This window comes from Cyanistes caeruleus, chromosome 3 (assembly GCF_971803275.1).
Source record: "Cyanistes caeruleus chromosome 3, bCyaCae1.hap1.1, whole genome shotgun sequence".
Classification (NCBI taxonomy): domain Eukaryota; kingdom Metazoa; phylum Chordata; class Aves; order Passeriformes; family Paridae; genus Cyanistes; species Cyanistes caeruleus.
In genome coordinates, this window is record NC_141703.1 from 24,535,970 (window position 1) to 24,560,977 (window position 25,008).

The 25,008-nt window shown below is 40.4% G+C and overlaps 1 protein-coding gene across 3 annotated transcripts in view; it reads left to right on the forward strand.

Moving 5' to 3' along the window:
* COL4A2 (collagen type IV alpha 2 chain) overlaps positions 1 to 25,008 on the forward strand; it is a 139,102-nt gene that overhangs the window by 98,245 nt on the left and 15,849 nt on the right. For all 3 annotated transcript variants that reach the window (XM_086880169.1, XM_086880170.1, XM_023918298.2), the window contains 20 exons: positions 909 to 971; positions 1,769 to 1,813; positions 3,817 to 3,870; positions 4,141 to 4,207; positions 5,471 to 5,572; positions 5,977 to 6,132; positions 6,688 to 6,780; positions 7,083 to 7,249; positions 10,168 to 10,240; positions 10,328 to 10,434; positions 11,494 to 11,695; positions 12,481 to 12,540; positions 13,300 to 13,362; positions 16,881 to 16,988; positions 18,243 to 18,464; positions 20,592 to 20,753; positions 21,212 to 21,382; positions 22,488 to 22,631; positions 23,935 to 24,060; positions 24,405 to 24,586. In XM_086880169.1, the coding sequence (XP_086736295.1) occupies positions 909 to 971; positions 1,769 to 1,813; positions 3,817 to 3,870; positions 4,141 to 4,207; positions 5,471 to 5,572; positions 5,977 to 6,132; positions 6,688 to 6,780; positions 7,083 to 7,249; positions 10,168 to 10,240; positions 10,328 to 10,434; positions 11,494 to 11,695; positions 12,481 to 12,540; positions 13,300 to 13,362; positions 16,881 to 16,988; positions 18,243 to 18,464; positions 20,592 to 20,753; positions 21,212 to 21,382; positions 22,488 to 22,631; positions 23,935 to 24,060; positions 24,405 to 24,586 (2,367 nt within the window). The remainder of the gene's footprint in view (positions 1 to 908; positions 972 to 1,768; positions 1,814 to 3,816; positions 3,871 to 4,140; positions 4,208 to 5,470; positions 5,573 to 5,976; positions 6,133 to 6,687; positions 6,781 to 7,082; positions 7,250 to 10,167; positions 10,241 to 10,327; positions 10,435 to 11,493; positions 11,696 to 12,480; positions 12,541 to 13,299; positions 13,363 to 16,880; positions 16,989 to 18,242; positions 18,465 to 20,591; positions 20,754 to 21,211; positions 21,383 to 22,487; positions 22,632 to 23,934; positions 24,061 to 24,404; positions 24,587 to 25,008) is intronic.

The window sequence follows — 25,008 nt, forward strand, 5'->3', positions numbered from 1 at the left end:
ATATTTCATTAAATAAGAATATATGGAATATTTTTTAATCCTTATTAGCCAACTATCCAACACATACAGACTTTTTGTCTCATGTTTCTTTTAGATCTGTTGAGTAAGTGGGCAGTAATCCCATATGTTGCTGTATTGTATAAAGCTGTCAACCCAGCTTGACTGAAGGTTTAGTTATGGTTTAGTTATAAATCACAGACAACCTCTAGACTGACTAAATAGCTTTGCCATTGAGTGGTTCCTTTTGACTGCCCAGAGGGGTTTAAAACACAGTCTTTACCAAGAAGGGATGCCTCACTGAGCATTTTGCAGAGCTTTATTTTCTCAGATGGCCTGGTCAGCAGCTCCACAAGGTTATGGGAGAAGGTCACATTGTGAGCCCTGATGCTCTCCATGTGTGGTTGCTAGCCAGTTCTTCAGCTGCTGGCCATATTCTACACATGTAGGATTTTTTTTATTCATTAGGAAAACTGTAGATTATATGCTGATGTAGCAAAAGGAGATATTTGTTTCTCCTTTTTTTTTGTATAGTAGGATGGATAGCAGCATGCCTGTGTTTCCCAAATAGCTTTCTGAAGCTACAGTTTGGGCATAAGCTGAGTTGCTTAATTGGTTGTATAGCTCAGTAATTCCTTTGGCTCTTCTTCAGAGCTGCAGACACAGAAGAAATAAAGGAGATGATAGGAGGGAGACACTGTCCTCTCTCTAATGTCCTGCTCCTGCTCTTGTAATGAAGCAAGCATGTTACACTTAATTTTAAGGACAACAGTTCTTTCACATGCAGCTATTATTAGATTATCCTTGTGTTACAATGATGCTTTCTTCCTGTTTAGCTTCCATAAAACACTGTTGCAATTTTTTTGCACATAATGAAGAAATAAGTTGAACTGATGTGCAATCTTTCCTAGGGTGTACTTCTCTTTCCTCTCGAAAAAGGTGAAGAAGGGGTAATGGGCTACCCAGGACAAAGGGTGAGTCACTTATTAAAGGTAGAACTCACTCATGTGAATGTGTGGATCTGAGCTGGGAGCTTGCCTTCTGGAACAAAACACAGATGAACGGATCATAGAAATTACAGTTCTTCAGATCAGTAGGTTTGGCCAGCTCAGAACTGCCTGAAGCAGGAAAGCAAAAAGGCCATTTTGAAGTGGTGGTGGGAGGAGGCCCCCACAGGACTCACAGGTGTGCCTGTGGACTCACAGGTGTGCCCAAGAATGGCAAGGTAAGCCCATGCCATCACTGGGAGGCCTTGTGCATCTCTCACCTGAAGCAGTGCTCACTAACCACAGCTGCTCTCCTGGTCCTCAGCACAGGCTGTACTTCACTGTTTCCATCTGAGCTGCCTGCAGACCATGGTTAACAAACACGAGTCTGACTCCACTTGCTTGTGGAGTCAAACAAAAGTTAATCTAAGTGCTTCCTTGTAGCATCTATGACTGCTTGTTTTGGGGCATTGTTTCTGAAGTGCTTAAATGGAGTGAGAACAATACTGAGAATACGTTCCTTTTAAAAATCTCAGTCATCTTTAAAATTTTTATGGTAAATTTACAGTGTTGATTGATTAAGAGAGAAAAAAATAAAATTCCAGATTAGATTTCATACTTGTACTGTTTGCACCATACAAAAATCTAATTGAAAACATATCTGAAGTGTGACTGTTAGAGTTTCAAGCCATTAGATTTATTTTATCTAATAAATAATAATGGTTCTTTGCCATGAGGATGTTAGAATGTAATTTTATTTTGTTAATTTTATTGTACCTTCACAGGGACTGCCTGGCATAAATGGCTTTCCAGGACTCAGTGGAGAAAGAGTGAGTATTTCCTACAAGACTGTTTTTTCTAACACATATGTAGACAATCTGTCTGAAAAGTAAACTGTAGAGGACAAATTCTGCCTGCAATTACACTAGCTGCAGTCTAACAAATATCATCTGGGTTCATCCATCATTCTAATTTTGGGTCAGTTATTTTTCTCATCAGTGAGAAAAAGAAATTACCCCATGATTAAAGTCCAGTTTTGCTTAAACCATGAGCATCTTTTGAGAGAACTACGTGAAGGTGTCACTTTCGTTGTTCTAATTACTGTGACTATGATTTCTGTAATTTTCTTGCTACAAGCAGAAACTTTTTTGAATAGCTTTCTGCAGATGTGGTTGAGATGTACAGTTATCTTGGATATCGCAAAGGGAGAAGAGATGGAAACTGATAAATATACCAGTTAAATCCCTGTCCCCATGGAAACACACCCAAATATTTAAAATAGCATTCTGTCAGACAGAGCCTTTCTGTTTGGACTCAGTAAAAGACTTCTTCAGTCAGCTTTAGAAATCACTTCCATGAGGTAAATAGCTGTGGGATGCGCGAATTTTCCATGCTTTGCCATCTTTAGTTGTTTAAAGGTTTGTCCTGCCACCAAGGCGAAACAATAATAACATGAAACACATGGTACATGAAAGTACATGAAATCAGAAAAATAACATTTGCACAGCCATTCAGTCCTGGTGGTGTGGAAGGGAATTGCTATTATTAGTACATTCATGGATAGGCTGATGCAAAACCCATTAAAGCCCACTGGTTGACCTTAACATGGGTTCATGCTCGAGTCAGATGTGAGCAGTGGCTGCTCCTTTTTGAGGATGAATCTTGGCAATAATTTTAGACTAGCATTCTACAATGTGTGTGTGTGAGAGGGGACATCCTACTTTATGTGCTATTCACAACCTCCTTTTTGTTGAGTGATTTTATTCTTAATAAATAAAGAAGGACGATTAAGTTCTGCTAGCACACAGATGAAGTTGCAGTTAAGTAGGAAGCTGCTGGCTTTGCTTTTAGGCCACCAGCTCCACCTAGTGTAAAGAGATTTTACAACTGATAATCAAGAGGCTCTTTTTCCCAATGGTGTGATGTACACTTGCCATTACGGACAAGTCTCTGAAATATGTGATCAAGTTTGCAGCATCTTATTGAGAGCTGTGGTACTTTTAGTGCTTCAAAACTACTTCAAGAGTGACTTGCAGACCTGGTTGTTAACACTCAAGTTCTGGATAAGAGTTGTACCCACTGAAACTTGAAAGATGCTGAGATTTAAAGAAGCTGGCTAATAATGTAATTGTAAGTGTGAATTATACAAAACTACTGGTTTCAGCAAAAATGTGTTACTTGACATCAGTTGTTGATCTGTCCACTGTTTTCTGCTGAAAGCACACCTTTTTAACACCAGTTTCTTTCCAGTGTACATATAAACATTTTCTGTAGAGAACAAAAGTTGTCAAACAGCTGAATAAAGCACACTGAAGAGATGATCTCATCTGGGTCAGCATCTCTGAAATCTGGCTGCTTCTGAGTTCTTCTCATTCAACCTTTCTTCAGCCAAACAGTCTTTAGCCACCTGGAAAGGAGCAAAAAGGATCTGTGTAGTTCAGTGCTACTTCCCTGCTCACTGCTTCCATTACAGTGAAAATATGTTTACTTGTGTTTATTGTGACTGGTTTAGTTTTCTTGCAGCAGGTTGGTGTGGTCTGGCTCCCTGGCCCATGTGTCTCAGTAAAGGGATCCCCTGTTCTCCTCCTGCACCCTGCAGCATCCATGGAATGGTGTGAGTGTAGGTGCTCCTTCCATCTGCACCACTGCCAGGGGTGACACAGCCTGCAGCACAGCAGGTCCCTCTGGCCTTTGGCAAGAGTTAGGCTTGGTCCAAGAAGTGGGGCATCAAACCACAAAGAGCCTTATTGGTGTTACAGGAATTGCTACAGACCAAATAATTTTAGCTTCTCTCTGATAAAGGAAAAGTCAATCATTTTTGTGTGCATTACAGGGTTTTCCAGGATTTGATGGTCCACCCGGTGGCCATGGTCCCAGAGGAAGCAAGGTAATGCTTTACTTTAATTTGCTAGAAGCAATAAGCCAATGTCATTTTGCCTTCTTTCCTTTTCTGTTATCATGTAGTAGCAATCATGTCTGTTGTCATTGTAGAGCCAGTTACACGGTTTGTTAATTTGATATCTTTGAGGTTTCTTAAATGCCATGTCAGTGTCTTTGGGAGTTTGGGGGTTTCATGGGCATACATTTCTATTTTAAAAGAAATTCTCTATAATAATGTTCTTGGGTGCTTGGGTGATACTTCAACTTTTGTTGACAGGGGGAGCCTGGTGAGATGGGTCCTCCAGGGCCAGATTCCTATTTTCCTTCCCGCATCCCAAGGAAAGGTACATCTTCTTTGTTTGGATTGTTTATCTTAGCTGTTTTACTACCTTCTGCATAGATCAAAAGCACAACATTCTGAGAATTCAACTCCTAAAAAAAATGTGTTTGCTAAAGTGTTCCAGAAGCTGTAATTGCCTTCCAAGAGAGTGCCCTAATCACCTTTTTGCAGGCAGGTGGTTTCTTTGTCTCTCCCACTAAGGCTGGATTTCTATACAAAAGGCTTCCATGCATGCCTGTATCCACAGAGAAGAAGCAAGCAAAAAAGCTTGTGACTTTGTTGTCCAGTGAAAGGAAGAATGGGAATCTGTCTTCTGTGTTCTGTTTCAGACTTTATCCAAAGTGCAGTACTGACAGCACAGCAGAGAGCCCTCTTATCATCTAATAGAAAAGACAGAGAGAGAGAGAGAGAAAAAGAAAGAAAGAAAAAGAAAGAAACCCACAAATGTAGAAAGCCCTAAAGAATATAAGAGTATTTTTTTCCCCTTTTTTAAATTGACACATTTCCATTGCGATCTTTTCACTAAGCTTGTAGCACCCAGTGTCAGCTGTTCTGCAGAGCTGTGGTGGCTCTGCATGGCTAGACTAGAAACACATAAAAGGTGATAGCAGTTTGCCAAGGCCAAAACTATTCAAGGGAAGGTGCCAGAAAACAGCAAGAGTGATCACATGCCATTGCCTTGGCTTTTGTCCTCATACCACAGAGTTTACAAATTTTGTTGAAAGCCAGAGAGACTAGTGGTAAATGCTTCCCTTCCTCCCAGAGAAAGGGGGCAAGAGGCCCAAAGCATTGGCTAAATCACCCCAAAATCCCTGCCAGCCTTTTAGAAGCAGGAGGGACTATGTAGAGGCAGAAAGAAGGAGGCAGGGGGCTGAACACACCACATGTCCTCTACTATCACTAATCTTTGACAAGAGCACGATACTGCAGGCAATAGCTGGGCCCAGGCAGATGCTTTTGGTAGTGGGGAGCAAAGGAAAGCTCACATATCACACATCTGTTACAGTAGAAACTTCCTGTAACAGGAAACTTCCTGTAAACAGCTCTCTTCCTCGGAGAGCTGCATATTAGTGAAAGGTGAAAGATACTATCCTTCTTCCTGGGCTTGGTGGCTCCACACCATTCCTGACAGTCCATTTCTAAAGCTATGTTTTAGAAACTATTGCAAACTCTACTACTCCAAAGCACTTGAAGATTCTAATATTTGTTTTTTTACAAAGAGCAGCGTGACACTAACACATTTTGTGGAATTGGGGATGTCTTTCAGGTGCAAGAGGTGATCCAGGCTTTCCAGGTGTTTCTGGACTCCCAGGAGACCGAGGAGAGGAGGGAGACCGTGGATTGCCTGGTGATCCTGGATTTTCTGATGGTAATGCCCCATCAATGCATGTTCTAACAGCTTAACTTCATAGGGAGTTTTGACTGATACAGGATCACAGTGGGGAAAACTTTTATGCTGATCATGTGCTACACAGTGCAGGGTAGTAGATAATAACTGTGGGTAGCAAAGAACGAGAGGAGCATTTGCCTTTGGACCAATGGGACTCTTGCAAAACTGCTGAAATAGAGATGATGACAGAGCCTTGTTTCTGTAGCTGCTATTCATCTGCTCAAGTGAAAAGTGTAGTTACCATTTTTGCTCCATGCTAAATATGTCCATTTTTCCTTGCGTGTTAGATGCAATTGTATGAACTTTCTCTTCTGTTACATCACAGCTCTTTGGGCAGCACTGTTAAGAAATTGTTTTGAACTTTTTCTCTGGTTCTGTTTCAGGGGATGGGGATAAGCCAGGCTTACCTGGAGAAATGGGACCAAAAGGTGAAAAGGGTGAAATAGGATCTCCTGCTTATTTTGCGGGGCCACCTGGGCTTCCGGGTAAGGATGGCTCACCAGGACTTCGTGGTCCACCTGGTCCCATTGGAGCCCCTGGTAAGTGCAAAAACAGAGATAAGGAGAACTCAGAGGATCATCTTTGATTAATTTATAGACAGCTGTTGTCAGGGCAAAGTGAGATACTGACAGTATGAAATATGAAAAATGAAATTAAATGAAGTGAGAGATGAAGAGGACGCACACAGAAGTCATGTACGCTCATCCATGACGAAAAAGTTTGCATGATTTTTAGACAGTTCTGGCAACATTTGAAAGAATGGAGAAAAAGATGTGCAGGAAATGATCCCAGAACAGGCTACTTGTGCTAATGCAGAGTAGGTTGGGCTGGGAGGAGGAATTCAGTGTTAGAGCAAAGAATGGCAAGGATTGTCTGCCACAGCAGATGAAAGTTACTAAGGATGAGTGTGAGAAGCTGTCAGAAGATGGAGAGAGGAAGAGAGAAGGGAGTATGTCACAGCAGGCTGGGTTAGACAGTAAGTGACATTAGAGGAAATGGGAAAATGCATTGCAGCTCAGTGAAATAGGAGTGAAAGAGAAAAAGAGTAAATCTACAGTAGAGTAATTTATATTTTTATTTAATTAAACTTCTAGGTCCTCTCTTTGGATTAAAAGGACGAGAGGGAACACCAGGTAGATTTGGTCTACAAGGTTTCCCTGGGCCAAGAGGACAAAAAGGACCTAAAGGTAGGTTATAACAGATAACTCAGTAGATGATCTGCTGTTATGCATTATGTAAAGCCCCAGTTTGTTCAGTCTGGGTTTATTGAACTACAACATGCATGAGGACTGATGAATTTGATCTGGGGCTAACAGGACAAAGAAACACTGTGTTGGATTCTTGTCAGAAAAAAAAAAAAAGAGTAATTCTCTCAAGTATTTGAGAAAATACTCAAATATTCTCAAGTCTATATATAAGATAGATACAGCTGCACATCTATTTGTTGTTGATAGAGCTTTCTTTCTTCTTATTCCAATCTTTTCTTTAGGTGAAGAAGGGGATTGCACTAGATGCCTTTTGGGTGAGGAACTCAGAAGGGGCTCTACTGGCCCCCGTGGCCCTCCTGGCTTTCCAGGAACCCCTGGCCAGCCTGGAAGGAAAGGAGAACCTGGTGATCAAGGACCACATGGTCTTCCTGGCTACCCTGGAGCAAAAGTGAGATAGTTTTTTCTTTATTGCTTAGTTTTATATGCCTACTGTGAAAAAATCCAAAACCTCAAGCTATTCTCCATGGGAAAATGATGAAAAGTATTATTCCTTTCCTTTTTCCTTTCCTTTCTTCCTGCCTGCCTCCCTCCATCCCCACTTTGAAGTGGCTTTCAGGAGGTTATCTATAAAATACTGAAGGCCAAAAATTGCTAGGATGGAAGTGAAAATAGGAAACTTGGGGGAGAGTGAAAGATTTCCTCATAAACGAAAGTCCACCCTCTATCTGAAGAAAGCAGAACCCTTTCAAGCTGCTGTAGTACTGAGTGTGATCTGTCTATCTAGAAGGGAAACAACTCCAGCAATAACCTAAGGTTGTTGCTCGTAGGATGCATATGTTAGACTGATAAAATGTAAGGTTCTTGTTTACAATATAGTCTTTCTAAAAAATACTATTCAGTAACACTGAGAAAAGGGCTTTGCTTATAACAGCCTGTTTGTTAATGATACACAGAGGTGCTGTATTATTTGGTGTGCTAACTGCATCATGGCTCCTCACAGGCAGAACTGGCTTTAGTCAGTCACATCTCTCAAGACTTTAGAATAAAGTAAATTGTAAGCTTTGTAAAGCTGACCCAAAAGCTGATTTTGTTTATCAAAGAATTGTAGAATGCTTTGGGTTAAGGGACCTTAAAGATCACCCAGTTCCAAACCCCTGCTGTGGGATGGAACACCCTCCACTAGACCAGGCTGCTCAGAACCCCATCCAACCTGGCCTTGAACACTTCCAGGGATGGGGTATCCACAGCTCTTCTATCTACCTGCTCCAGTGCCTCACCACCCTTACAGTAAAGAATTTCTCCCTAATATCTAATCTAAACCTACTCTCTTTCAGTTTAAAACCGTTCCTCATTTCTTATCACTGCATACCATTGTAAAGTCCAAAGAAATCAGAGAAAACATTATTTCAGTTAGAACTTTAGGCTCTTCTGAACATCATAACAATCAAGCTCACTCACAACTATCTAAAGTTGGGGATTTTTTTTAGAATTAAAATATAATACATTAAATTTGACTTTATTTAAAAAAAGCAGAAAAAGTAATTTTCTTTTAAAATTTCTGTCATTTTAAAAAAAATGACAGAAATATTTCCAAAAATATAATCTTGATACTTTGGTTAAAACTTTGCAAGTTCTACAAGGCTTTTTGCTTTTGAGATTCTTCATCCCAGAATTTAAGTTACTGTAGAACAGAGAGAAGTATAAACATGTACAGACATAGCACAGTAAATTCAAAAAGTAAAACAATGTAGCTTACATATTCTTGGTCCATATTCTGGGGCAAAAATCACTCCATTATTCTTTAAGCATGTTCAACAAGGTACATATGGGGATGATAAATACAATTAATCTTGATGAGATCTTTGTCAGTTTAATGAAAATAAAGTTTTATCCCAAGCAAAGGGATATTTTTCTGTTTAGAAAGATAAATTAGAAGCAGCTGTAAAATATTTTGAAAATACCTCTGTGCTAAATTATATTATACATAACTAAATCTTGAGAACAAAAAAATAGTAATGTGAAGATCATGCTATTAGTGCAGTGTTAATGCAGTAATTCAGCATTATTTTATGTTCCTGAGATTTCTTTTGGCCTGAAAAAAATCAGTGTCCAAAAGAAACAGTTTTACCATGCAGTACAGATTGGTTTCACTCACCATTAAAATGCACTTTTCAAAGATGTCCCAAATAAAGCAGAATGCTTATAATCAAAATTAATCTCACTCTTTTGATTAACAGAAGTGCAAACCTGTATTGATGTGGTGACCTGCAGCTGACACAGTTTTTGCACATGCTTTTCACTCAGAATGTGCCAAAGACACACTTATAAATAATGTTTTATAACACATAAAGTATTATGTGTTATAATAATAACATAATGCACATAAAGCACAGGAGTATTTTAAAACAAAAAATAAATTTATCTGGTACATCCCTTTCATTCAGTGTCTGCCCTGGAATGCAGTAAGAGGTGGCTCTGGTAAATGACTCTGTAACCTCTGGGCCTTGGCACCTACCATGGATATGCATTTGGTTCTGTGATTGCAAGGCTCTTGGCCAGCAGCAAGACATTGCACTTTCAGATGGGCTCTTTAGGAGGAGGTTCCAGTCATTATGCCAAGGAATCAAGAATTCCAGAGAATGGTCTTTAGTTTCACCACAGTTTGTCTTTGTCTCCCTCCTTGGAGATTTTCAGTGCATGGCCAGGCAAGGCCCTGAGCAACCTTCTCATGTCCAAGTGCTGGGCTGAGCCAGAGTCCTCCAGCCCTCCCTTCTAACCAAAACTTAACCACAGGTCTGTGATTTGATTAAGTGATTTGATCATTCAATCCCTCTGTGCCCAAGTTCTTGTCTGGTAAATGAAGGTGGTGCTACTTCTCGGCCCCAAAACAGTGCTGTGAATCACAGTCCACTGCCAGCTGCGAGGTTGTTCTCCTTGGAGGGGTGCACGGGAGGAATTGCACATCCGTAAGATTAGAACCCTAAGGTTTTTTTCCAAGGTGGCAAAGAGTTGCTCAGGGCACTTTCTTTAGTGTCTAACACTGAGTAATTCACCATGTTCTCTCCAGTGCAGTTCTGCAGAAGCAGTCACCTGCAGGATTCTAGCTCATGGAAAGCCACAGGTGTCCTAATCCATCCTCATGCAAAATCTCCTCTACCATGCCATAGAGACCTTGCTCCTAATTAGAACACGTTAATAAACATTCTGCACAACTGAAGAGGAAATAGTTCACAGAAATTAACAAAACAGAAAAATTTAAGGAGGCTTTTTTTTTTTTAAGCAGGACAGTAGAAATGCAAATCTTGATACCTGTTTCTTAAGCAGTTCTGGTTTGTTTTGGGTTTTTTTTAATGTATGTAACACCAGGGATTTTCGGGTCCAGCTGGATTTCCTGGACGGAAAGGAGAAAAGGGAGACTCTTTACACATAACCACGAAAGGTAGAGTGAAAATTCTTATCACCTATATTTTCCTATTATTTATAGTATTAATGAAAGATTGGTCTCACAATGGAAGGTGTTCTTTAGGCACCAAAGGAATCCGAGGAGATCCCGGGCTGCCTGGAATCAGAGGTGAAGATGGTTCACCAGGCAGAGACGGGTTGGATGGTTTACCAGGACAGCCTGGCCTTCCGGTGAGCAACAAATACAGCAAATACACCACACCCAGTTACTAATGCACTTAATTCTGAGGGGTAATGATCACCAGCCTGTCCTTCTTTCACACATAATGATGCAAAAATAGACGGGGTTTTCTGGTTATTGATAAATTAAGCATCAGGTTTACTGTCAGGGTTTTTAGAAAAATCTTTCACTTCTATTTTCATTTAACTTAAACAACAAGTGGTAGTTTTTGGTTTATTGGTGACTCCTTCTAGTATAGTCTGAGATTCTTTGTACTTGTACTTCAATAGCTTTGGTATAACTGTGTTGAAGAAAAGCAAAATTTACTACAATTTTATGTCCTTAAAAGGTACCTTATGTCATTGTATTGCTTGGTAGCAACTCATCTAACTAACTGTAGCTATCTAGAAATGAGACATGTAGTCTTTGTTCATTTTCTATCTTCCTTCGATAGGCAAAATTAAATGACTTGCAAGAATTGCTGTGGCCCATCATAAATGAAGTTTTGAACCACGTATCATATTTGAAGATGGGCAAGGGCTATACTAGGCACTCTAGACCACAGTATTTCTCCTACCAGAGAAGATGGTTCTGAAGATAGAAAAGCCTTTTCTAATGATGTTTTAAAATGTTGATTCAGTAGTGTAGAAATATCACTAGGAGTGCAGACAGAGAAAAAAATCTTTTGGGTGCATTTTTATGTCAGGTTTTCTCAGAAGTAAAAGCCACAATGGAACATCTCTAACGATGCATTTGGTCTCCCCAAACCCACTTACAGCTTTTCAGGAATGGCCAGGAGCCCCTCCACAACACTGATTGTAATTGCCCAAGTGCTTTTCATGAGCCAACATTTAAAAGGGAATATTCCCTCAAGGAGCACTTCTCTCATGACCTTACTGCTATGTGGTCTACATTAAAGTCAGGTTATTTAAAAAATACTTTCTTTTCAATGTTGATTTAAAGAGATGGGATGCAACACTTGAGAATTTACTGCCTGATGTTTCAACTGTTTGAGTTGCATTTGTTCCTCAGCAAAGTCAGGAGTGACCACCTATGTTCACTTCCCGCAGGGTGATACTGTCAGAGGCTTCCCCGGTGATCCTGGTTATCCAGGTGAATTAGGCCCAAAGGGCTTTCCAGGAGAAGCAGGCCTGCCAGGTGAAGGATTTCCTGGACCAAAAGGCTTCCAGGGTCCTCCAGGTGACCAAGGACAAGCTGGAAACCCAGGACCCCCAGGTCTGCCTGGTCTGCCAGGAGAGCCTGGCCAACTAGGTAAGAGACACCGCTCTGTCTTACATCAGAGCCATGAGGGATCAGCACTGAGTTGTGTGCAGCATTTATACAGCACACTGGTGAAAAGGGACAGCTTGGTGGGGGCTATGTGGGGTAAAAGGAAATGCTGGTATTGTCCAGGAATCTTGAAAAAGGAGATACTTCTGAGGTCCCAGTAGTTCCATGTCAGGTATTGATACAGCATGAATTAATGTGTTAGTGCCAGCAAGTAACATTTTCAGGTTTCAAACAGTCGGAGGCAATGGAGCAATGTCCTGCCATTGGAAATCCCACAGTTTTTCTCAAATTTTCTCTGGTTTTCTCTGATTTTTCCCATCCAACAAAATCTTTTAATTGACCAGAGAAAGTCATGTTTCCACCCTTGAGAGCTCCTCATAGTACTTCTGCAGCTTTTCAAGTCCCTTCCAACTATAGCAATGCCAGGGCTACATTCAGAAGAACTCAGGCTCAGAGTTTTATTCCTCCACTTTGAGAAGCCTGGCAGAATATTCAAGCTAAAGCAAGTACATGTCAACCTTACACAGTGCATGGGACAGCCTCCTAACTTGGACAGGATGGGTTTTAAACTTGTATCTAATCAATGTGTGAATAGAGTGTTCAGTATATTACAGCAAATAATTTGTGTGGTGTGTGTGTAAAATATGTAAGAGAATACTTTATCTGCAGATTTCATAGGCATTTTGGTTAGAATTGAGAACATTTTTGTCTTTTTGCAATTTTTCTCTTTTAGATAATAACTGTGTTTTCTAATTCTTTGCTCACAGATTGTGGGCAAGTCACTGAAGACTTTCCTAGAGGAGATGCAACCGAGCCAATATGGTCAGGTACTGTACATAAAAATGGTTTTCATTTCTTTTTAGTATTATGCTGCTTTTATGGGTGGATATTTTCTTTCTGATGACTGCTTTGGATGCTCTTGGTTGTAAACTACTTGAACTTTAGGTCACAAATAACTATGCATATATTCTATGTAGCTCTAAACTAAATGAATCAAATTGAACATTTTCTAAAATTACTGCACTTTTACTTCTACAATTCAGAGATTCTTTATTTCATCCCTCCTGAGTGTTTATTGTATGATTTATGTGCAATCTAAAAAACAAAACCAGAAATTAGGTGCCCAAGGAAATTTTAGCAACTTTTTTTAAAGAACTTTGAGTGAAGATTTTCAGTGCAATGTGACATATAAGAAAAAACCCTTAGATTTTTACAAAAATTGACTTGATTACTTCACAGGTATAAATCACCCATAGGGAAACAAAGTGTTTTTCTTATTCTGAAAAATACAGTCATCCATGAGGCTGGACTACCCTTCCCATGCTGGTCCAACTGGACCTGCTACCACAGCCCCTGTAAAATAGGCAGAAGAGCAGCTCTTGGGGTGGAGATCAGCTTGAGTGCTCCCCTGAAAATGCTGCCAATTTTTTTTTTCAATGAAGAATAAAATTTCCTTTAAAACTAGGAGTTTGCTTGTTAATTTCTTCTGCCTGTTTTAATGAAATTGTCTCAACTACAGGCCCAGAGACATGGAGAGGCAACATAGGAGCATGTATAGTGCAGCTAACTTGGTTTTTTGTTTGCAGGTGCAGGCTGTGTAAGGCCACCAAAGGGATCCCAAGGAAAGCCAGGAGTGCCAGGAGCCACAGGTAATGTTTTGCCTTTACCCATATTGTGTTTCCCACATACACTACATTTGAAGGGTGTCTTGCCATATTGATTGTAACTGAGCCTTAGCAGACAAGAAGTTTTGGAACACAGCATTAACCTGCTCCTGCCAGTGAGATCTAAGCAGTGTGCAGCCCAGGTGATTTCACCATTCCTGAACTAAGCTTGTCTTTGCTAATGAGTGTCAGCCATGAAACAGAAGGCAGAAAGGACAGCCCGTTTGCTGTTCTCCACCTGCAAGTAGGAGTATACCGAGTCTACAGGTTTAGTGGTAGAGAGTGCACTGAGGTCTCTCAGAGCTGACTGCACACCTCACAAGGCAAATCCTGTCCTCTGAGAGCAGGGTGATAAAAGGCCTGGATGAGGACTGTGACAGATCCTTCTCAAGTGATGGATGTACAGAGTGCCTTCAGCAGGTGCAGTGTGGCTCAGTGTCGTGGGCCAGGCTGACACAACACGGCTGTTCTGTCTGTAGCCATGCACACCTTCCTTGCAGAGCTGGTCCCCTCTAGCCCAGAGGGGCCATCTGGTCATCCTGGGGCTCCCCACCACTGAGGGCTCCCCACCTTCTTCCAAGAGGAAAAGGAGATGAGGACAGAGCCTGAGGGACTGTGTGAGATGGAATTGGGACACATGGGCAAAGTGTGCTGAGTGGTCATAGTAACTGACCTTGAAGAGGGAAAGTCTGACCAGCACCAGTAGTTCCTATAAGCTTATGTACTCCCAGCCTCAGCAATAAAACTGTTTTTCGATAAATCCTGCTCATCACCAGCTGTAAAGGCACTTAAAAACTATAAAAAACCCCATAACTGGGTCCTTCAGATTTTGGGAATTGTAGAATTCTTGATGCATCTGTTTCTGTGCCCCTGTGCTTTAGCCAAGTTTAGAGGTCTGGAGTAAAATTTTAAGGTCAATGTCTTTTTTTTTTTTTTCAGCACAAAGTTTATTATAACATACATGGATTGATAATTGATTTATGACAGACTAATGGATCTTAAAAGGGAAAATTTTATCTCTGTTAAAAGATTACCTTTGTTTCCTTAGTCCTAGTGCCAAAGTTTGTTGCTAGGCTCAATACTTCTTGTTTACTTTGCAATATTTGCAGGCTTTTTTTCTGAATATGATTTGTTTATTCTTTCATTCATATGAGCTTGAAGGTTTTTCTTTCAGTGAGTATGGTCAGATTTAACTCCCAGCTGTAAGACTGCCATAACACAATGCTGTTTCATGTGTTTTACATTTTATATTCTTGGTTAGCTCTTCTACAGATCTTTCTCTGCCTTTGTTAGCTTACATGCTTTAGTAATTTTAAGACTTGGGGTTTTTTTAAGACTTGTTTTTCCTTCTCTCTCTCCAAGTCCCGGGAAGGGCCCCTTGCAGAGCCGAGTGCAGAGCTCTGTTCGTAGCTGCCTTTCAATCTGAGGCAGTTTTGGAACCAGAAGCTTGGGAGGAAAAGGACGCATTTTCACAGCTTCTTTTTGCCATAGCTGTGTCAATTGAGTCGGCTGGAGCATTATTCCTACCCACATTCTCCAGATCAGCACACAAGCACCAACACCTCCTTTAGACAATTTTTGTTTTCTGCTTAGAGTAATGTGGTTTGTCCACAAGATTTCCCACCTTCTGTTCATCCAGCATGGAGCTCCTCTGTAGACAATCAAGTCTCTCAGTGTCCTAGGTGCTAATGTCACACAGTGTATCAAGCAAGGACTTGACTTTATAGTCTGCCACCCTCATGTCCTTGTGTTCCTTTGAAATTCCTGGCAACACACACAGACCGCCCTGAGTTACATATTGGTTATTCAGGATTGCTGGTGAATAAAATTTTGAAGCTGTTTTCTGTCTCAAACAGCTAAAACATTTGCAAACCAAACATTACATTGGCCAAAATAAAAACCTTTTTGTGCTGCTGTTCAGCACAACACATTATCACCAGGTAACATCACATAATGAGTTCCTGAAATATGTGGTAAGTGGTGGCTGTATTCTCCCTCTGCACCTTCTTTCTCTCACATGGCTTTTTAATTAGTGCAATACTGAACAGAATTAATGAAAGTCAGTTATTGCAGATGGGAAACAAAACCAAGATGCCATCTGGGTAAGAGGCACATTGGAATTTTTCATTGAGACCTGAAAGCCTAAGATTTTCCTTTTGATTTCTTTCTGAGAAGTTACTTTTCATATAAGGGAAAGAAAAATAATCCTGTACATCACTGTGAAATATTATGCACAGTGCATAGGCTGGTTATGTGCACCTTATTTCTCATCTTTCTAAATGTTTCCTTCTCCCTTCATAAATGATAATTAAAACTAAAAAATAATCATTAACATATTATTTATATTAAATAATGTAAATTCCAGAAAACTAAAGTGAAAAAAGTATTAAAATCCAAATTATATTTTCCTTGGTTTGTCATAGTTAAAGTATGGAGAGAAACTTGATTTCAGTAATGAATAACTGAGTTGTATTTCATGGTGATGCTAAGCAACAACATTTTAAATGTTAAAGCATGTTGTTGACCTTCAAGCCTGAACTGGGAACTTAAAAAGTTTAAAGTGCTGGAGAGGACAGGGAAACAAAGCATTCCACAGGAATTCTTTTCAAAGAACTTTAAAAAATCTTGATCTTGTAATACAATGAATTAATGAGACTCATGTAATAAAACTATTGCATGGAAAAAAATATATATAATTTTTGAAACACAACAAAAGAATTCTACAAAGTGCTTTCAGGTTTTGAGATGTTAAAAAACAGTAATATTTGTCCTTACTGAAATGTCAAATACAGTATCACAGGGAAGTGTGGTATCATTTTAGCTGTTAGGAAAAAAATCAGAGAAAAATAAGTATGAGCAAGAGGTCAGTGCCAGAAGAACTGGCACTTCCTTTTTCTTTTCAGGGCACAGCTTTCTTTTTCTTTTCTTGTACTCTCTAGACCTGTAATGTTACAAATATAGTAAGTAGGCTAGTTAATTTGTATTCATTTTGAGGGATTATTAGATTTAACCTTTAGCCTTACATTTCTCCTGCTTGGTTATCTAAACCAGTCTGCTCTTGTTCCATGATCAGTTTAGCAGGGAAAGGAAATTTATTTTCCCTCCTACAGCATCTCATCTGTGCCCATTTCTCTGAACATTCTTTTTTGACATTGCCTTTTGACCTTAATTTAAAGGCCTTAATTTACAAAATACTGAAAAGCTCCAAAAGTCTGTGAAACCAATTATCTTTACCCTAGTAGTCTCCGTATCATTAGTTTTTAATCCAGGTTAATCCATGTTTGTAAAAGCACTTAACCTAGATTCTTGGTCCATGTTTTGGGATCTTGAATACTTCTAAAGAGCTACTGTACAGCCCCATTAATTAATTTTTTTTAAAGGTTTCATCTTTGCATCCAGAAATACACCATGATGATATTTACTACTATTTTTTTTACATTATATGCACATTTCTGTTTTGTTCGTTCAGATCACACTTTTATACTTTCTTTTATATAATTTAGGTGCAAAAGGTGCAAGAGGATTCCCAGGTGATCCGGGTCCAATGGGTTTCCCAGGGCTAAATGGTACACGAGGTGATCCAGGTCGGGAAGGATTCCCAGGTCCTCCAGGTATCTTGAAATAATTAGTAATTTTTTATATGCTTTTGACCTTTTTTACTGCAGTCACTTAAATACAAATACCTGATTCCAGGTACATTTTCACTTCTCTTCTACATTGAATCAATAAGCCATTAGACAAAAACACTACTTTTCAAATCCAGAAATATTTATTGCAACTTCCATAATGATGAAAAATTTCCTAGATGCCAACCTTTTAAAATCTGCTTTATTGTTCAAAATTATAAATATGATGGTAAAAATTAATGACATTTTCTTAAAGAAGTTCAATAACAAGATCTTTTAGATTTCAAGTGCATTATATTCATGATGATGATGCAGAAAGGAAGAAAATAGTATTTCCATTTAATTCTTTCCAACATTAGTATAAATGAGCCTGTGTGTGTTCCACTGCAGATGTGATCCATGCAGTGGCATGCACATATAAGCTGCAGTGGGTGTGTTCACAAATCATCAGTCAGTCCAGCAACAATTGCAGGAATTACCTCTAGAAACTACCTCTTCGCTGTGGTTGACCAAGTTTATTTGGTCAGAGAAATGGGTAATGAGTTGTTTGGGGGGTTTTTGTAGCCCACTACAGAAGCCATTGGGTAATGAGTTGTTTGGGGGTTTTTTGTACCTCACTACAGAAGCCATTGGGTAATGTGTTGTTTGGGATTTTTTCTGTACCCCACTACAGAAGCCATTGATGCAACTTAATTTATGAGCTCTCTGGAATTTTTTTTTTGAGTTGTCTGGTTGCAAAGTCCTAAATCATCACAGATTCTGACGTGCTGTGAACTTTCCCATATCCAGTGCCAGGTGCTGCTTTGCCCTCAGGCAGCACACAGCCTGACAGTGTTCTCTAGTCTCATCTACAGCATCTGTAATAGGAACAGAGAAAGCAAAAGAGCTGATGCATGTCCTGATCAGCAGGCAGGGGATGCATCATAAAACATGGCTCTGTGCAGCACAGGGCAGGACCATGAACATCTATCTCCCTGGTAAGCTCTACAGAGTGCTCTAATTGCTAAATTTGGGCTCCCATATGGCTCCCAGGCCACAGGGAATTCTCTGCAGTTTTCCATGCTAGCTTTCACCAATGCTTGGGCTTAACTTTCAGTCCAGCTGCCGTTTTTCCAGTCCAGAAGAAGGCTCTACCTTGTCATTTGTGGTAATGGGATCAATCATGTTGGTGTATCTAGGATTTGAACTCCCAACGTTTGTAGTGAGCTCTGTGATGCCGAGTCCCTGTTTTATTTATAGGTTTTACTGGACCCAGGGGAGACAGAGGCCCAAATGGTCTACCTGGACTGCAGGGACACCCAGGCCTTACAGGAAAATCCGGAGCTCCAGGAGCACCAGGACCGAAGGGCCTTCCTGGTGATGTTTTTGGAGCAGCAGCAGGTTCCCGAGGAGATGTCGGTCTCCCCGGCTTCCCAGGGTTGAAAGGTGCACCAGGAGATCAAGGAGTACCAGGAGCTAGAGGTAACAGCTTCTTCAAATAAAGAAAGGTTTGCATAAGAGTGATACAAATGCAGACAAACTGTAGGGATGTGAGAGTAGTAAGAGACCACGTTAGGATGCAACAGAGGTACTGATGACTCCACTACCAATTCCCAGTGCCTGATGACCTCCCATTCTTTCCACTTCTGTGTCAGCTGTTGCCAACCTGCCTGGCTCCTCTGAACACTTCCTGGAGATCCATTGCTTATCTTCAGCTGTCCTTCACACTGCTCTACATGAAACCAACCACAGCAGAATACCAGAGAACCAGACTTTGTTCATCTTTGTCACTTTCAGATGTACTGCTAATTTTTTTCACTGTAGTTAAGGGAATGGTGGTGTCGCTGTTATCCTGACTTTTCACTTCCATACAGCAATAATACTGAGATTTTTTTTTCCCCACACCAAAAGGTGTCTGGGTATTGCGTGGTTTTGGTGATCAGCACATTGCAGTAGTGCTGAATTTGGAAATTTTAACTAAGAGGACATAGAGTTAGGTAACTGCTAATAAGCTATTTTATCTTGTCAGTCTTTGGGCACTACCAAATAAGAAAAAGATAATATTATATACTTATTCATAACTTCAGGGTGTTCATTTTAGGGTTTTTTTTCATAGACCCTGAAAAACACCATAAAAGCCCTCCAGAAAACAGAGTTTCTCTACAAAATCTGATTTTTTACTCTCTGAACCCTGCAAAACACTTTCAAAAGTACATGTGAGAATTTAGCATACCCTGCTACACAGTTCCAATTGCATTTGGACACATAATTCAACTGAGCAAGGACTATTCTATGAAGTTATTCTTTGACTACCTCAAAGCAAGATTTATCACAGGAACTAGTTTTGGATATCCTTCTCATGATTTTTGATGAAAATAAATAAAGAAGAGTATCATCTTCTCAGAGTTATTTGAAGTGAGGAGAGCTGGTTTTACCTGTAGTAGAGCCCCAGAGTGAAGGAAAGGGATGAAAGCAGCTCTGTGGCCCTTAACAAGTTTGAGAAAAGGCAGAAAACATCACTAGCACCTCTGAAAAGGAGACAAAACCCAATTTTGTTTGAAGACAAAAAATACGGTGTGACTTTGCACCCTCTTTGTAAGCATTTTTGTAGAACTAAGTTTTCAGTAGCAAAAAATAGAGTGAAAATAAAAAGCATTACTAGTTTGTCTGCTCTTGATTTATTTAACAGTTCTGACAGAATGGCTCCAGATAGCATGTGAATTTTTCTACAAGTATGAATGTTTTTTAATTTTAGAGGAAATTCCTTTATACCACCTTTTCCACTTCGCTCAGAACAGCAAACTAAAGCCTGTATGCTGTTGTTGAGAAAACCCACTTTAAATGACCACAATTATAAAGCTCATTTAACTACAGTCAATCCAGTGGACCTACACTGATGAAAACCTGAATAAAGAAAAGGAGATCCACTTGACCTGGATTTTAAATGCCATGTACTTCTTGTATGCTGCTGTTTCTCCAATCTGAATGAAAAACAGGCATTATCTTTCCCTCTTTGCTTGTATATGGTAGAGACATAATTTTTCATCCAGTGCATTAAGTCCTTAAGTAAAATTAGGGCCTTTTTGCTTAGAGATTTGTATCAGTCTTACAGCAATGCCTTGTAACAACCTTATGTGAAAATTTCTAAACAATAACACAGTTCCCACCATCTGTCTTAAATGTTACTTTTCCTGCCTATAACACTTTAGAAAAGACACATAGCATTATTCCAGTGGTTCAGTCAGCTGCTTGATTCAGTTCTTACTAAGATCGATGTGACAGAAAGATCAGGAATAACAGAATTATTTGGGTTAAAATAGAAAGATTGGGATTAAAATTGAAAGAGACCGAGCTGTATATCCACATCAAGTTAACGTTACCATTAACTTGGAAGAGTCAATCAATCTATCTGATGCAAATACTGAGATCATTGCTGGTAATGTCAATTATTTTAAATCTAAAGACCAGTCCTTTAATTTGCTTTTCCTGTTGTCACTGAATTTTCAAATGAAAGAGACACCCTGGAAAGCCTAGGTGTACGCAGAAGAAATATATAAAAACAAGTTCTCTACATATGACGCTCTCTAATGCATGATTTTGGTCTTTTAGGAGCGGATGGTAGCCCTGGTTTGCCAGGATCCAAAGGAGATCCAGGTCCACAAGGTCTCCCTGGTTTGATGGGATTACCAGGAACACCAGGAACACATGGATTCCCAGGTCCACCAGGAAACCGTGGGCCAGACGGTGGGCCTGGCTCTCAAGGACCTCTCGGTGAGGAATTAACTGTATCATTCCTCTTGCTATTCCTCTGTGGCAGGGCAGCTGTATGGTTTCCACAGCAGGCAGTTAGGTTTGGGGATAATCTTGATAGCATTTCTTTCTGTAGCTCCCTACCAAGCCAGGTTAGAGCTGGTTGTGGGCAGACTGGGAAAAGGGAGACACCAAATGAGGTTGGGCTTATGGAAAAGGGGCTTAATTCTTAAATTAAGGAGCAGGGGAAGGTCCTGTTGCGAGTGTGGAACCAAACTGATAGTGAGGCTCATTCATGCTGATGAGCTACTTTATCTTTGCAATCATTTCTGCAATTCTTTGATGAAAAAATCCTAATTTCTGCCCTTTAATATGAAGTTGGTAGGACAGCAGTTTTCTCCCTCCTCCCTACCTTGTATGAAATTATCATCTGTATCCAAACCTTTTTTACTCTTCCTGTTCTCACATTTACATGACAGGTCCACCTGGTGCTAGAGGAGAAGATGGTGAGCAAGGTTTTCCTGGCCCTGTGGGCCTGAAGGGTCTGTCTGGTGACAAAGGTGACATGGGTCACACGGGATTACCGGGTATACGTGGTGTGACCGGGCCCCCTGGCATAAGTGGAATGGATGGCTTTCCAGGAGATAAAGGTGAGCTCTGGACTGCTGCTTTGAAAACAGTAGTTGATTAAAGCTGTTCTGTGTGGATGTGAACCAGACATATTCTCTTCTGGTCTCCCTCTATTTAAAACAGTAGAATTATACTATGCCTAATATATTCCAAAATTACTGCCTGTTCTCCCCTGTGTTGGGCTTGGCACAGTGCTACCTTGTGATCTGCAGCCCTATTTAGAAGAGCAATGGCTGTTTTATTTCTCATTTTAAAAAATATACAGTATTTACTATTTTCTCTCTAAAAGACTTAACCTCATCCTAGTCTCATTGGTTCTCAGTGAAATTTAAGAGATGTTTCCCCAAACATTGGCTTTAAAGTTTTTTTAAAGCTGAGAGCTCTGAACTGAGCAATGCCAGACACAAGACCTCAATGGGAACTTTAGGATAGTAATGCTATGTTGAGAAGGTGAGATTCTCACCTGCCAGCCATGAAAAACACATGTGGGTAATGCACATTGCCTACACCACACAGGGAGTTTTGACAGGGCTCAACTCCATGCGATGCCAAGCTGAGCACAAAGCACAATTAAAAATGCCCGTTGCAATTTCATCAGTTGGAAAGACAGTACAAGACTGGCTCTGGAGTACTGATCAGCTCTCATCTGAGAGAAATTAAGATCTGTTTGTTAGCATTACCCATGTAAAACAGCATTCTCTTGTTTAGAAATAAAGTAGGGGAATTTTTGGTGAGAAAGAACCAGCCAGTCCTTGTCCCATGATTTGTATCTCTACATGTAGATCAGGCTAACTACAGACCTTATGTGGAACAAGGTACATATCTCAAGTTCATGTCTAGGAGGGGGGTGGTACTGATCTCTCAGAAGAATGCAGTAAATTCTGGTCATCTCCACAACATCTCTTGGCCAGCTGAGGCAGGTTTGTGCACTCCTGAGAGTACACTACCTCAGGAGCTCTGCTGCCTCTCAGAGAGCTTGGGTGCCTGCTACAGATTGCTGTAGGCATCAAGGCACCCAAAAAATAAGTACTGCTGCACTCAAGTTTTCATAGCATTTTAGTCATGTGTTGCTGGTTTGCAGAAATCTGAGTGAAGTAACAGTTCTTTTTCCCTTCTTTCTTAAAGGTTTGACAGGTTCACCTGGCATTGATGGTTTCAAAGGCATGACAGGCCTAAAAGGAAGACCAGGCATCAAGGGAATCAAAGGAGAATTTGGCCCACTTGGGGCTCGAGGAGATAAAGGCTCACAGGGTGCACGTGGTTTCAAAGGTATTTGCTTATGAGTCGTACTAGTTAGTGTGTTTGCTCTTCACATCTGCAGAACTATTTTGCAAGGACACAAAGACAAAGAAGACACATTTTTCACATGGTAAATTTAGCTCAGACATTCCTCCACCTATTTCACACATGGGCCTCTGGCCAAGAGGCCTGGATTTTAGACTCAGGGAAAGGTTACTTCTTTACACAAGGCTGGAGACAAACATCACTCAACTGAACTCAGATAGTGGCACCTCTGGACATGTGAAGAAGTCAAGAGAGCATTTTCCCAGGAAGCATAAGATGTTTGGGGGAGAATACTTGGATTTTTCTCCAGTTGTACTGTAAATAAGTAAGTTGAATAGTCAAAAAAAACCCAGGCAATTAAGCAGGTAAAATTAAGTAGTTAAAAGTCACAAACATTATTAAAAACTTAAAAGTCACAAACATTCAGCTGGTGTTATTGCTGGTGAAATGAAAACTGTAACAGTCCTCTTTTGATTGCACACAATAATCTTTAAATAAATGTTTTTCCCCAAGACCAAAATGTTATTTCTAGGGACTGTGAGTTTGCTATTCTTTTTAAAAAGTGTCTGCAATTCAGAGGTTGCAGAACAGTGACCCCAGCAACAGTCTCAGCAAAAGACCAGTGTGAAAGCAGCCCCTGTGAAGAGAAGTGCAAATATGCTTCTTGGCAAGGAAGCATAAGACAGTACATAATCATGGAAGAAGAGTCTGGGTTACTGGCCTATACTGGCCCTACTTTGTGGGGTCTGTGCACCCCACAAAGAACTAGATACTTACAGAGTCTATATGAGTCCCTTCAGGATGTTATTTACTGATATCACCAGTAACCATAAAGTCAAGAGAGTGAACACTGTAAGTGATAAGAAATCCAAACACTTTATTTTATATCAAGGCTTTTTGATGGAGAATTTCCTTTTCACTAGAACTAAACTACTTTTCTGTGCTTTCTCCAATGTGCTTTTTGGGGTTTTTTTATAAACCATGGTTTTGGGGCTTTTTTATAAACACATGATTCCTAACTGATCTGCTGACAGATAAATCTATCACAGAGCAGTCTGGGTCCGACTCCCAGGACTGTATGTACAAAAGTTTAACTCAGTTTTCATGTTTTCTTAAACCTGACTCTTCCACTGCCCTGTTGTATTGTCACAGGTTACTTTTCATGGAAGTGGATTTTCTGTAGATTGTGCAAGATCATTCCTTTTTCCTAATTAGTTCTTCTGTTCCCTTTTTCTGACTGTGCTACTCATCAGCATTTTGTAACATGGTTGGGTTTTTTACCCTTTAGGTGACCGTGGAGATCAAGGCCCCCCAGGAGAACCTCCAAAGCTCATGCCCAGCATGATGATGGAAGTTAAAGGTGAAAAAGGAGATGTTGGAGAAAGGGGCACGAAGGGATTCTTTGGCTTAAAAGGTCAGTGGTTATAGTAAAAAGGCAAGCACATTCAGAACTATCATTTAGTGCTTTTTCTCAGCTACCATATTAAATATTCCCTACTCATTGCACCACTTGGTTGCAGCCCCCCAAGTAAGGTCTCTGACAGCAGAAACTGAGCTCCTGGCATTTCAGAGAGACACCCCCAAGGAAAGCTTTGAAGGATGATGTGTGTGTGTGTGTGTGTGTGTGTGTGTTTGTTGCCTTGTATAGTACATTGTGGTGCCATGTTTTGAGAAGACCAGTAGCAGGAAAACTTATTACACACAAGGAACTGCATGTCAGTCTTCCCTTACTTATTTTTATTTCTTTCCTGCCTACAGGTAGCAAGGGAATGCCAGGCCTTCCCGGAAAGACAGGAACCCCAGGCTCCCCTGGGCATCCCAGCTATGTGGCTGGTGTGAAAGGAGACATCGGTGCGAAAGGGCTGGCAGGTGTGAAAGGATATCCTGGTCCCGCTGGTTCTCCTGGCATCAGAGGCTTCCCTGGCACCACAGGAGTCAGAGTGAGTTCATGGAATAAGGGTGTCCTTGTGCTGGCATTCAGCTTCTCAGGAAGCGGCATTCACCCCTTGAAATTTTGCTGAACAACAGCAGTGAAAAGATAAAAATGCCATAAGCACTGGATGAATAGATCAAATACTTTTCCTTGCTCCCTCCAACATTCATTAAGCAGAGTAATTTATTTTCTGATTGTGAGACATACAAATTTCATATGCCAGCATTTTGCCAGTGAGGACCCAGATGGTTCCTTCTAGCTCTTTGATCCTTTTGCCACAGCTGCTGGTAAAAATTATTCTCAGTGTTGGGCTTACTTTTCTCTTTGTCCCAGGACTTAATGGTATCACTGCCAAAAGTTACTCACTGTCACTTATCTAACAGTAAAAGAGCCTAAGAATCTTAGCTTCTAGAGGGTAATTCACTGTAA